At 35.1% G+C, this 13492-nt stretch overlaps 2 protein-coding genes across 3 annotated transcripts; one reads left to right on the top strand and one right to left on the bottom strand.

Moving 5' to 3' along the window:
- The first annotated feature begins 57 nt into the window (after positions 1 to 57).
- Positions 58 to 4048, top strand: LOC124536239 (ATP-dependent DNA helicase Q4). Its single transcript, XM_047112739.1, has one exon. It carries the CDS (start codon positions 153 to 155, stop codon positions 4008 to 4010), a length of 3858 nt encoding a protein of 1285 aa, XP_046968695.1. The 5' UTR covers positions 58 to 152; the 3' UTR covers positions 4011 to 4048.
- A 582-nt stretch (positions 4049 to 4630) lies between these two features.
- On the bottom strand, positions 4631 to 13433 carry LOC124536280 (cAMP-dependent protein kinase type I regulatory subunit). Of its 2 annotated transcripts, none has more exons than XM_047112792.1 (7): positions 13132 to 13433; positions 11639 to 11800; positions 10558 to 10758; positions 8012 to 8231; positions 7435 to 7557; positions 5800 to 5968; positions 4631 to 4758 (listed from the first exon to the last, which is right to left on the bottom strand). In XM_047112792.1, the coding sequence occupies exons 1-7, from the start codon at positions 13291 to 13293 to the stop codon at positions 4674 to 4676; spliced, it is 1122 nt and encodes a 373-aa protein (XP_046968748.1). In that variant the 5' UTR covers positions 13294 to 13433; the 3' UTR covers positions 4631 to 4673. The 2 variants fall into 2 exon arrangements, with proteins under 2 accessions (XP_046968748.1, XP_046968749.1); XM_047112793.1 differs by lacking the exon at positions 13132 to 13433 and adding an exon at positions 12741 to 12998.
- Between the last annotated feature and the right edge of the window lie 59 nt (positions 13434 to 13492).

Below are 13492 nucleotides of genomic sequence, written 5' to 3'. Positions count from 1 at the left end.
CTTACGTTAAGACATCGACTGTCAAATTTTCACATTGTCAATTTGTCCCTTGTCAGTTGTCAGTACTTACAAAGGCGCGAAATTAGTTATTGCTTATGGTTAGTGAGTTTTTATCAAAACATCAATCATTATAATTATTTTGAAGTCGAATAATGGATTTAATAGAAGCTATCAAAAAAGATAAAGCGTATGTGAAAAGTAAATTGATAGTAAAAAATTGGGAAAAAGATTTCAAATTAAAACACTCGCGAACTCCATCAAAGTTAGATATAAAAGAAGCTCCTTCAAATATAAAATATGCATATAAAAAGTATTTTCATCTTAAAAGCGCAGCACTGGAGAACTCCTTGTCTATTTGTGACCCTGATGAAGAATCAGTTTTGTCTCCAGAACCAGCTCTACACTTAGAAAATATTGCAGATATTACAACAACACAAGAAACATCATTACCTACATTACCCAGTGTGCAAGAACTTGACAGATTACTATCGAGTCCTAAAACTAATTATCTCAATGAAAATACTTTTACTGATAAATTGTCAAAAAAATTATTTAAAAACACAAAATTTTCTATACGGAATCCTAGGAAAAGCATAAATGCTAAAAGTCAGGTCGAGCAACCTTTAAAGAATAATCTGATTACAGAAAATGACAATGGTACTGTACCTGCAAATCATGAAAATTCTGAAATAAAAAACGATACAATTGTATTTCATAATTCTATTAGCAAAACTAGTATAGTAGGGGAAGAGAATGAGGCGGCATCTCTGGGACTAGCTTTTAAAAACTTTCACAATAATGAAAGTTTAATTGCCCCTGCAAATCTAACAAATATATTACAAACTTTACCTATGAGACAAATTAATAAGGGTTGGGTTGAAAGAGCAACTGGTTTTACTGATGAGATCCAAAGTAATGATCAAGTGGAAAAGTTTGGATTAGGAAATATTACAATACATCATCCTGTACATCCTGTGGAGAAAGTGTGTGATTATGTTGAAAATAGTGAATCAGATGATGATATTGCTATAAGTAAACTTAAACCAGCTCTGAAAAAGCATAAGACTTGTCAAGTGACTGATAATGAAAGTAGACATAAAGAAGAACAAAATGACACTATACTTAGTACAACAATGGACACAATAAATGAAAATAAACACAGGAAAGGAAAAAAAGCAAGAGTTAGTAAAGTTAAAAATAATGAAGACAAACAATCTTTTGAACAAACAACACATCCACCAGATTTTTCTGAATATATGCCATTTGGTTTAAATGAAAAAATACAACCAAGACATAATAACATATCAGATATCCTTGAAACTATTGAAACAGCAAAAGATAAAACCAAGCTAACTCTAAGAGTAGCGGAATGTGATAAGATGGAAAATAAAATCCAAAATGGTACATTAAATGAAAATTTTGTTAAAATCAATATAGAAAAAAAGGTTTTTGTAAGGGGTAGAAAGAACATTAGTTATTCAAAATACAAAAAGAAGTTATGGAAAGACAAAAAGGCCCTCCACGGTGGAATGGAATTTCCTGATCAAGGAAAAATAACATGTTTCAAATGTGGATTAGAAGGACATATGGGTAGATATTGTACTGCACATCGGGAAGATACACTTTTGCCTTTGGAAAATTGTGAAGAACATAACATGATGACATTGGAAGATATGCAAAAAATTGTTACTGATAATAAAAAAGAGGAAAACAATAAACCAATAGAAGATCAGTTGAGCTCATTACTTTTTGAAGCAAGCAAAGTTCCTGAAGAGTTTTTGAAGTTATTAGCTGATACACCTGAAGTATCAACTAAAGTTAAACCTGTATACACTGAAGGTGAAGAAAATTTAAAAGAAATATCAGAAGCACTAAATGAATTTGGGCATAATTCATTTCTTCCAGGGCAAGAAAAAGCTATAAAGAGGATTCTCTGTGGTTTGTCCACATTGCTCATATTATCAACTGGAGGTGGAAAGTCATTATGTTACCAGCTTCCAGCTTATATTTACAGCAAATATTACAAATGCATTACTCTAGTTATTTCTCCACTAGTATCCCTGATGGAAGATCAAGTATTAAGCATGCCACAATTTTTAAAAGCTGCATGCTTACATACCAACCAGCAGCCAACACAAAGGCGTAAAATTATTGAGTATGTAAAAAGTGGAGAAATTAATGTTCTTTTAATGTCACCTGAAGCTTTAATTTCTGGAGATTCTTCCAGTGGATTTGCTGGATTATTTAAATCTTTACCTCAAATTGCTTTTGCCTGCATTGATGAAGCTCATTGTGTTTCACAGTGGAGTCATAATTTCCGACCTAGTTATTTAATGATTTGTAGAGTACTGAGGGAAAAGTTGAATGTTACATGCATTCTTGGCTTAACAGCTACAGCAAGTCAAGCTACCATTAAAAGTATTATTAGTCATATTAACATATCAGATGGTTTCAAAGGTGTTTTAACAAATCCAGCGTTACCAAATAACCTCCATTTGTCTATATCTTTTGAAAAAGATAAAGATAGAGCTATTGTGTCTTTATTAGCATCAGAAAAAATAAGTATGTTCAATTCTGTAATTGTTTATTGCATTAGAAGAAACGAATGTGAAAGGGTTGCTGCTGTTATAAGGTCATGTCTCTCACAGCCTGGAAAAATCAATATGGAGAAGGCAAGCAACAAACGCAAGAGAATGTCTTACATTGCTGAAGCATATCATGCAGGTATGTCAGCTGCCCAAAGACGAAAAATTCAAAAACATTTTATGGATGGCTCACTAAAAATTATAGTTGCTACTGTTGCCTTTGGAATGGGTATTAATAAATCAGATATAAGATGTATTATTCATTATAATATGCCCCCTAGTTTTGAATCTTACGTACAAGAAGTTGGTCGAGCTGGACGAGATGGGCAGCCTGCATTTTGCCATGTTTTCATGAATGAGAATAACAATGACAAGGATGAACTATTGAAACATATTTATGCCAACTCTATTGATAGACCAGTTATACGAAAATTGCTGCAGAAAGTATTTATTCCCTGTAATTGTATATCTACCAAAAATATGTCACATACAACAACGAAACAACCACTAAGATGTGCAGGTCACGAAGTAGGTATTCCTATTGATAATACAGTCGAAGAATTGGATTTACCATCTGAAAATATTGCAACATTATTGTGTTATGTAGAACTTCACCATAAACATTACATAAAAGTTCTAAACAATGCTTACACGATATGTAAAATTTCGTCTTATGGTGGACCTGTAAAAATTCTAGAAGCAGCTAAAACCTGTCCTCCACTTGCCATGGCATATTTAATAGAAGGAAAAAAGGACATGAACATAACCAAAAATAGCATTTTAGAATTTAATGTCATAGAAGTAGCTGCTGCAATTGGTTGGGAAAGTGGAATGACAAAGTATCACTTAAAAAATTTAGAATGGATAACAAAAGATGGAATATCGAAAAGGTCTTATCTAAAAGTCGAATTTAATACACTTGGTTTTCGACTTAAAGCTCCAGGCGATTTATCTGCTTCAGAGTTAGACAGTGTATTAGATGAGTTACATGAGACTGTACATACTCAAGAAAAAGTGATGTTATGTCAGTTGGAAGAAATTAATAAAGTTTTTTATCAACTTCGCAATGTGTCTTGTGACAAAATAATTTTCACTGAAGAAGCGCTTAAAGAAAAATCTGACGAATTAAAACTACTAATTAATAACTACTTCACAAGAGAGAATAATTTACCTGATAATATTGTATTGGAAGGACGACCATTAGATGTTGAACGAGTCGCTTCCGATGTCCGCGCTTTGATTGCGACTTATAAAGATTGTAAATTTACAGGACGAAGTGTAGCGCGAATATTTCAAGGTATATCTTCACCTAATTTCCCAGCTTTGGTTTGGGGTAGATGTAAGTTTTGGCGATCTCACCTCCATGAAGATTTTGATGGTATTGTGAAAATAGCAACCCAACAAATTATTCAAATGAAAATGTAATTTTTTAACTTATGTAATAAAATATTATTTTTTAAGTATTTTATTTTTTATATTTAAAACAAAAAAAAATAATGATATATGTGTTGTTGAATTATTTGATAACAAAATATAAAAAACAAAAACTTTGTTATGGCAAAACAAAACTTTATTTATAACATATTATCAATAATAATTTAACAATGTTGTTGTATTTTGAAAATCTTGATATAATAAAAATATTCTATTAGAATATTTTTGGATCTTAAATAAAATTAAGTCAAATGCTTAAAAATTATATGATTTGATGGCCAAAGTATATTGAACATATATTAATAACTAAATAACAGTGACAATAAATATTTTTAAGTCTATTTTGTTAAGATTTAATAAAGATAGCTCCCATTAAATAGAGTACAGCAAGAAAAAATGCAACTTCTAAATTAATCATATTATTATTTTATGTTAAAAAAATAAGCAATATTACTTTTAACTTATAACTAGTGAGAGTTATCTTGATATTCGAAGTAGTGCAAAACATAGAAATACAGTTGTGTGGACCTATCATTATTTACACAAATACTTGTTATTTAATCCAACATTATGTATTACAATTAGTATAACAATTTATTCATTTCTGTTGGATAATTTAAATTTATCTTTATACATATTTATATTATTAAAAATTTAAACCGAAAGAGAAACAAAACTGTTATACTGTGCAATATTTCGTTTAAGGATGTCAGCACAGAGACCTAATACTCGTTCAAACCTGTAAAAAAATAAATTTTATCAACCATATGCATTGAAAAAAAAAACTAGTTATAACGGATTTGAATCGCGTATATTAATTATTTTTAACATTCGAGCACTTTACAGCGTTCGTGGTCACGGGTAGACTTCCGTGGTAGAGTCAAATCCGTTATAACTAGTTTTATTTCAATGTGTAATAATCGCGAAAATTTAAGACAAACCCTATGCACTCTATAGTCTGTTCGCGTTAAGAATGCAGTGAGTTGTCATTGTTCACCGGCACCTTTGACCAATCAAATCTTTTCAAATTACAAAGTCAAGTTCACATTAAACAGGTAAAGACATAAGTTCAAACGTGACGTTTGTGGATTTAATTTATTATTAACTGATATTAAAAAATAATAATACCACACCAATTTATGTAAAAATAAAAGTGCGAGAAATGCTGCGACCACGTCTTATAAGACGAAATTGCCATGTGGGATTTAGATGTTATGGAACTCGCTGCAGAAAATTATTTTATTATAAACACTAACGACGACACTAGTAATAGTGATTAAAATATTAATGACTTAATTTCGATTTTTTACGTTAATGAGTATTTTTTAAATTCATAACACTTAGTCTTTAAAACAAATATAATTTGTTGGAATTTTAACACGAATATACATACACCTTTACCCTTCTTTTAAAAATATTTGATTGGTCAAAGGGGGCGGAGTCGGGCCGGTAAACAATGACAACTCACTGCATTCTTAACGCGAACAGACTATAGTGAAAAAAATTGTTCTATTATTAGTTTGCCGCAGAAACGATAACCGTTGGGGGAAACGTGTTCTAGAGTGGAGACCGCGTCTCGGCAAACGTAGTGTAGGACGTCCTCGGGCACGGTGGAGTGACGACTTACGCAAGACGGCTGGCAGGAGATGGATGCGAGTAGCCCAAGAACGATCTCAGTGGCGTGTAATTGGAGAGGCCTATGTCCAGCAGTGGACGGAAATGGGCTGATGGATTGGATTGGATTGGATAGTTTTAAAATGAATAAAGACGTAGTGTGTACCTCGCGCGATCCAGCTTGACGCACTTGAGCGGGCCGGCGGCGCGCACGGTGGCGGCGCGCGGCCGGTCGAGCAGCAGCGCGATCTCGCCGAAGTAGTCGGACGGGCCGAGCCGCCCCACCTCCACGGCGTCCCCGCCCGCGCCGCGCTGCTGCAGCACCACCGCCGTGCCTGCCCACGAGCCCACGACCGACGTTAGAACACTTGTTGAGTGACAGAAGGCGACCAGCCATATATGTTATAGGTTGGCGGACGAGCATATGGGCCACCTGATGGAAAGTGGTCACCATCACCCATAGACAATGACACTGTAAGATATATTACCTTACATCGTCAATGGGTCACCAACCTTGGGAACTAAGATGTTATGCCCCTTGTGCCTGTAGTTACACTGGCTCACTCACCCTTCAAACCGGAACACAACAATACTGAGTACTGTTATTTGGCGGTAGAATAACTGATGAGTGGGTGGTACCTACCCAGACGGGCTTGCACAAAGCCCTACCACCAAGTAAACGACTTTAACCGAAATAGTGGGTCCTCAATGCCTCAGAATATTTTTTTAATTATAAAGGCTCGCGCAAACTACTAAACAGCACTCATTCAGCCGTCTCAGTGTGCGTTAGCAGACGCAACAAGTAGACGGCTGAATGAGTGCTGTTCGTGAATTACCAAACAGAAACCGAATCATCAACAAGAACTATCCATCTTCTTAGATTGCCAAAACCTGACTGATTATAAGATATTGGGTCGGTGTGGGGCCCGATGCGCCTGCTATATGCTTTGGCGCAATTTTGCAATGCAATGCGTTGAGGCCCGCCGCGGCTATAGTTTGCGCGAGCCTTTAAGATGACGCTAGACTATGACGGCTGCAAGTTTCAAGGTACTCGAAAAAAATAAAAGATGAAAAATAGCAGGTCGTATTAAATCTATATATGATCTTGAGAAATGACGATTCGAATTGTCCGTAGTAAACAACATGAATAAAATAAATTTAATTTAGATATCTATAGATGTAATGAAATTATTTTTTTTTGGTTAAGATTATCAGAGTACACAAATTGACATTAATTCGCTTGCTCACAGAAGAGTAACCGGGAAAAATGTTTAATTTTGCCTAATAGAGAAAACGATTAAGCTGAGCTTGACTTCACTTGACGGGAATTTTGAGTGCAATAGAGAAGCGTTCGGCAACCTTTTGGTAGGCAAAGGCTAGAAGGTGGCAAAATAAAGTATAGGAGGGCCGCAGTCATGATATTAACCTTAGAAGCCCAATATACCTATGCATAATTTGTCTTAATTAGTCATATTCCATAGCAAAAAAGAAAAATGCTATTAAAAATTGTTAAAAGATACGGAATTTAAATCGTACACATAATACTTACATTATATGTTTGGGCTTTTAAAAATAAGAGTAAAGTAAAGAAATAAAAAATACAAACGACTTAAATAGGAAACTGACTTTACAAAAATTTTAGTGTGATGAGATTGAATTAGCGACGCTATTTCTTGTATGTTACGTATTTGTCAACTTTTTTACAAAAAATTCACGGGCCGCAATGAAGATGTTCGCAGGCCGCGTGTTGCAGTTCGCTGCAATCGAGTATTTATTACATATCAATGAGACATAATATTACCTTCAACGATGATGTAGAAGTCGTTGCCGGGCTCACCCTGCCGCACGATGGTCTCTCCCTCGTTGAACGACACCGGCTCCAGCGCGTCGGCCACGGTGAGACGCTCCCACTTCTCTAGACTCTCTGAAACATGATGGTTACCACAAACTTATTATGAACTGTTAACAACATACAATATTAGTTGGTAATTGTAAGACAGAGGTATTTTATATAATGCTTTTTTTGATAGCAGAGCCATATTCAGACTGAAAAATTTGTTTTAGAGCTTTTCAACTTCCACTTCTACGTCTAACTACACAACCAATCATCATCTGTTATACACGTTGTTAAGGCCTTTTTTTCTTTTTTCTCGCTGGCAAAAACGTTTTACGTGCTTCCCCCACGTGATGGAAAGTGGGGGGGGGGGGTGGTACTCCCCGGAGCCCTGGACGCCGAGTGCGCCCAAGTGCACCGGGTTTACCCACTAAAAAACCAGCGGTACCCTCTCCGTCTTTCAGCGGACGCCACGGGATTTCGCATACTACCGTGACGCGTTGTAAGGACTCGACCTAACCTAACACGCGTCTGTATTACCGACCTAGTATGGAGACGCGCGACAGGAACTCGTCGTACATGCGGCGCTTCCTGATGGTCGAGCCCATGAGTATGCGGCGGTAGGAGTCGCGGTCGAGCCCCCACAGCTTGAGCGGCGAGCGCGCGCGCACGGTGGCGGCGCGCGGCGTGCCGTAGATCAGCGCCAGCTCGCCGAAGCTGCCGCCCTCGCCGATCGTCGTCACCACCTCGCCGTTCACCAGCACCTGGCGGTCGGGCTCAACTTACTAATTCATATTATAGACCGCGTCGTGTAAAAAGAACGCTGGAAGAAAGCGGAGGGGGTGTGCTTGCGCATGGGTACTATCGAGCAAGAAAGTACTAGGCATATTGTTTATTTTTGAAGTAGCCTCGCTCGCGGGTTTGAAAATTAAATATTGATAGACACACCATAGGCAGGCTTTTTTCAGTTCTTTTATTTTTGCCGCTAGTTAGAAAGACAGTAAGAAATTCCGAATCTTTTGAACCTTTTAATATTTAGATTCGAACCATTTTTGCCAATCTATAAAACGGACCACCATTTTATAGATTATTATAAATTATTATCAACTGCATTAATATCATCCTCTCTCTTCATAAAACAATTTACGTCATAAATATTATTTCTTTCTTTCCTATGTAAAACCATTTCGTAATAAAAACTTTTTTGCGTGATGGTATTTTGAGAACAAACGTAACGTGGACACAGCGTGGATAGCAAAGGGCGACTAACGAACCAATAGCGCACCGGCGAGCATGCGGCGCTTGACCCGCCGCACCTCATACCACCAAATAGACCGATAAATAGTCTAGTGCGCAGGTTGACTGCTAACGTTCTTTTTACATGACGCGAGCTATACAAAGTCCCCCGCCGGGTTTGTTTTTTTTTATGGTATAGGTTGGCGGACGAGCATATGGGCCACCTGATGGTAAGTGGTCACCATCACCCATAGACAATGACGCTGTAAGAAATATTAACTATTCCTTACATTGTCAATGTGCCACCAGCCTTGGGAACTAAGATGTTATGTCCCTTGTGCCTGTAGTTACACTGGCTCACTCACCCTTCAAACCGAAACAATACTGAGTACTGTTATTTGGCGGTAGAATAACTGGTGAGTGGATTTTGATACGATTACCCCTTCATTCACGGATGCATTTACATAGGAGGTTTATGTGTAGATATAATTCATTTAGGTATTCTGTGGGTTGGCAAAATATTTACCTCTATAATTATAATCGCTTAAATGGAGATTAAAATGTTCAGGTGAAACGAGACGAAATCAAGCATTCGGAATTTTGTGGAAAGTCTTTTTATTGAATAAATGCCCATAAAAAAATACCTCATTGACTTTTACATACAAAGGTTGACTTCTCCTTTTGAGTGCAGTATGCTCCCGTGCCAGGAGAAGTCTCTCTCATACTTAAATACAAATTACTGACACTTCTTAAAGACTAAGCAATAAAATAAGCCATATCTGTTTATCGTTAGTATGGTAATATACTAGTATCGGCCAAAGTTCACGTACACAACCACACGGAAGAAGATTTAGACTTTAAGATAATTTTCCTCGAAAATTAATTGATATAAAAATCTTATATTATTATAAACTATAACTTCAGGTTTCCGTTTACGTCGCCAAAAGTCATGTCTTTATCTCAGGTAACAAAAAGTTTTTATAGATGCTTGCGTAGGTGTCAGGTCCTCTGGGAAGGGTATCTCCACTATTCATCGCATATTCCGCGTATTAATAGTATTACTTATATAGTATTTATGTATTCTCCTGCACTGTTTTAAACACAACGGACATAACAATTAAGCCGTAATTACCCAGTGGTTAGAACGCGTGCATCTTAACCGATGATTGCGGGTTCAAACCCAGGCAAGCAGCACTAAATATTTACGTGCTTAATTTGTGTTTATAATTTATCTCGTGCTCGGAGGTGAAGGGAAAAAATCGATCGATGGATCGGTGAGCAAACGTGCATGTGTCTAATTTTATAGAAATTCTGCCACATGTGTATTCCACCAACCCGCAATAGAATAGCGTGGTAGAATATGTTGCAAACCTTTTCCTCAAAGGGAAAGGAGGCCTTAGCCCAGCAGTGGAAAATTTACAAGCTGTTGTTGAATCAGGGCCGTATTTAGGGCAACCGGGGCAACTGCCCTGGGGCCTCCACATGAAAGGGGGCCACAGTTTTCAGCAAGTTAACAAATACTGAGATATAGTCAAATTATAATAATGTTACTATTTAATATTTTTAAAGTTACCGATACAAATACGAAACAAATTCATAATAATATAAATATTAGGGTGTTCACGCTTCTGTTTGTCTAGGGCCCTCACTTCTTTGTGGCCCCGGGGCCTCCAGACCTTTAAATCCGACTCTGTGTTGAATATAGCATCTTAGTTGAAAGTGCAATAGGTTTATTACGAGGTCACTGTTTAAACTTGTTTTTGACCACCTACCAATTCACCTATGAATCAAGTGGCTAATTCGCTCATCGGTCAACCTATATAAGAAAGAATAAGAAATTTAATAAGCACTCACCTCAACTTCACCAGAATCAATTATGTAGAAATTGTCCCCCTCGTCGCCTTGACGTATGACAGTTTCTCCTTGCAGACATTGGACTGGGAACATGGCGTCGAACATATCCGCACGTTCCGATTCATCTAAGTGTGTAAATAACACGTTAGATGCTATCGCTCGGGATAGCGCTCCCATAGTTTTGTAATCTTTTGGCACCACCTATGTTAAAAAAACAACACTATTAGCATTAACACAAGTAAACTGTAACTGCCCCACTAATGGGTCAAGACCTACGCTTCTTTTGAGAAATGATGGAAGATTAGATATTATTACAAGGTGCTCAGGGGTGGTGGATACGCACTTGAAAGTTTCTTCAGAATTTCATCCTTTACCGCTGAGTATGATATAAACAACTTAATATTTTTAAAAACACTATGACTTGTTGTACATTTTTTAGTGATTCGAAATGTGTATTACGCACTACGCCAATCTCTCATCTTATATATGAATAGTGTAAGCCCATTTTTGTACCAGAGATTATGGGACGCTAGCATACAAAGAATCAGTTGTGGTCTCATTTTTAAGTTCTCTCAAGCAGTGGATGTGCACAAAATTAAAAAGGAGTCTTGATTGCAATTTACTAAGCCCGATAATATTTAACTTAAAAATTAATTCTAAAGTGTGGAAATAAGTTACTGGCTTATTAGTATTACCTTTGATTTTCGTGAAGGACTGATTATTCTTAACACAGATTTTTGAATTGATTTAGAATAGTAACTGATCTGTATATTGTATTATACACAGATGATATACTGTCTTAGCAGTTGCATGATTGTTCAGAAATATTTTTTCTTAAAATTGTCATACTAAGGAATTTAATTTGTTTCAGTTGGTAATTGGCTACAAAACAGAATAGTCTTGATCAATCATATTTTGCTCAGACCAATCCACTACTACAACAAATACTGACATTGTAAATTAATTATTGTTTTTTTTCAGTTATGGGTATTGGGATGTGAATCTAATATTTTTGAATTGGTTATAGTAGGCATCTGTTCCAGTTCTCAAAACATTAATAAACTATATTATCAATGCTTACCTTTTTGACATAGCTTGTTGCATCTTCCTCTGTAACTGGTTCAGCACTAATACCTCCTCGTCTGCGTGGTAACTGCCCACCTGGCACTGGCAAAGGTGATAGTTCACCATCTGCCTCTCCTTCAGAAGTTGCAGCTGCTGCTGCTGCAGCTTTCACTTGCTCCTAAAAGTGTACATTATTACAAAACATACAAATGAAGTAAATGGAGATATTAACCAGTTCAAAGTTCATTGCAAGTGACTTATCATGGGTGAGGATTCTATTTATATAACCAACTAAAATTTTGTATGTCTCTTGTTTACCGTTGAGGTTGTTTTAAATTTATATCTCATAGTGAGTTCCAAGGGCTTAATCATGATAGAATAATTTAAAGAAAATAAACCTTTTTTTAATATTGCCTTGCCCTATATATTGAATATATTTAAAATATGTACTTAAAACAAATTTGTGAAATGGTATTTATCTAGGAGAGGCATCAGATACTTAATTTTAAAACACATTTCATCATAAAAGCAGTTTAATTATAAATACTTTAAAATTAAGTCGAGAGGCATATTAATCAAATATTAAAAGATAAATAAAAATAGCATACAACACTTTTTCTAGAAACAATGATATATTGCATTAAAATATAAATCTAAACTTCTTATAATTAAAGTGCCTTTTTATATCGTGTAATTTTTTTTTAATGAATATAGATATCAAACAAATATTTTTTCTTACTAAATTTTATTTATGTAACAAATACCTTTTTCTAGGTAAGATGGAAATATTTTATTACCAACATGATACTAACCAGTCAGTACTAAATTAAATAAAAACATTTTAATGAAACTAAGATGAAAAACAGAATTCTTTCTGTTCTATTCTTATCTGGTGGATGACCTTCATAAAATTTTGTATTATACCTTAGTCTTACAGATTTTTTATACAATATATATGTAAGAAGATAATTACTAATCTAAGCTTGTAAATAAAAATCCAGCAGTTAATATAACATAATGTATGACATAAATAGCAGGTATATTATTTTAATACATACATCCTTTAAATTTCAGGCTACTCTAAAAGTAAAATATTCTGTATACTATCTGTATCTTACCATTTCAAAATCTCCTTAAACTCATTCAAAGAATTATAAACATTTAATACTTCTATTGAAACCAATATGAATATTATAATAATGTAAACAGAATTACTACGATAGGTTAGGCACGCGAAATTTTCCTTCGAAAACAGTAAAAGTTACGCAGTTATTAAATATAGTTTTAAGATAATATTTATAGTCTAAATAGATCACATCTCGAGAATCTTGCGCGTTTCTATTTTGAGTTCGCTGTCACTTCAAGTATCAAATGATCAAATCTTTGGGTCCATAACACTAACGAGTTTTATTCAGGATTTAATCAAATTAATTATTTAATTTTATAAATAATTACTTTAACAATATTGCTATATGAAACGTTTTTTGTTTATATTAAAACTAAACTTACTCTTTCTAACTTTTGAAAATATTGCCTTAAAAAGACTATAGGATTTTCAGGCTTATGCAAGCAAAGTTGAACGATGCATTCTTTTAACAGTAATTGAATATTATGGTTTTGTATATAGTTTTCACACTGTTGTAAACATTGTTCTTCCTCAATCGAGTCCATTTCTGTTTCATTTGGAAATTAGGAAATGGATAGTATATTTGAGCAGAATACAGATAAGATCATAAATTTTACAATTAATATAATAAGCAAAGAGAATATGTGTTGGATGTATAGGGTAAATATACACTATACATATACAGTATGTAAAGCAATAACAACTACATATGTGTTACCCATAAACTAAATTAAAAATATATAT

Source organism: Vanessa cardui, chromosome 16 (genome assembly GCF_905220365.1).
Source record: "Vanessa cardui chromosome 16, ilVanCard2.1, whole genome shotgun sequence".
Taxonomy (NCBI): domain Eukaryota; kingdom Metazoa; phylum Arthropoda; class Insecta; order Lepidoptera; family Nymphalidae; genus Vanessa; species Vanessa cardui.
This window is presented reverse-complemented; position numbering and strand designations above follow the sequence as displayed.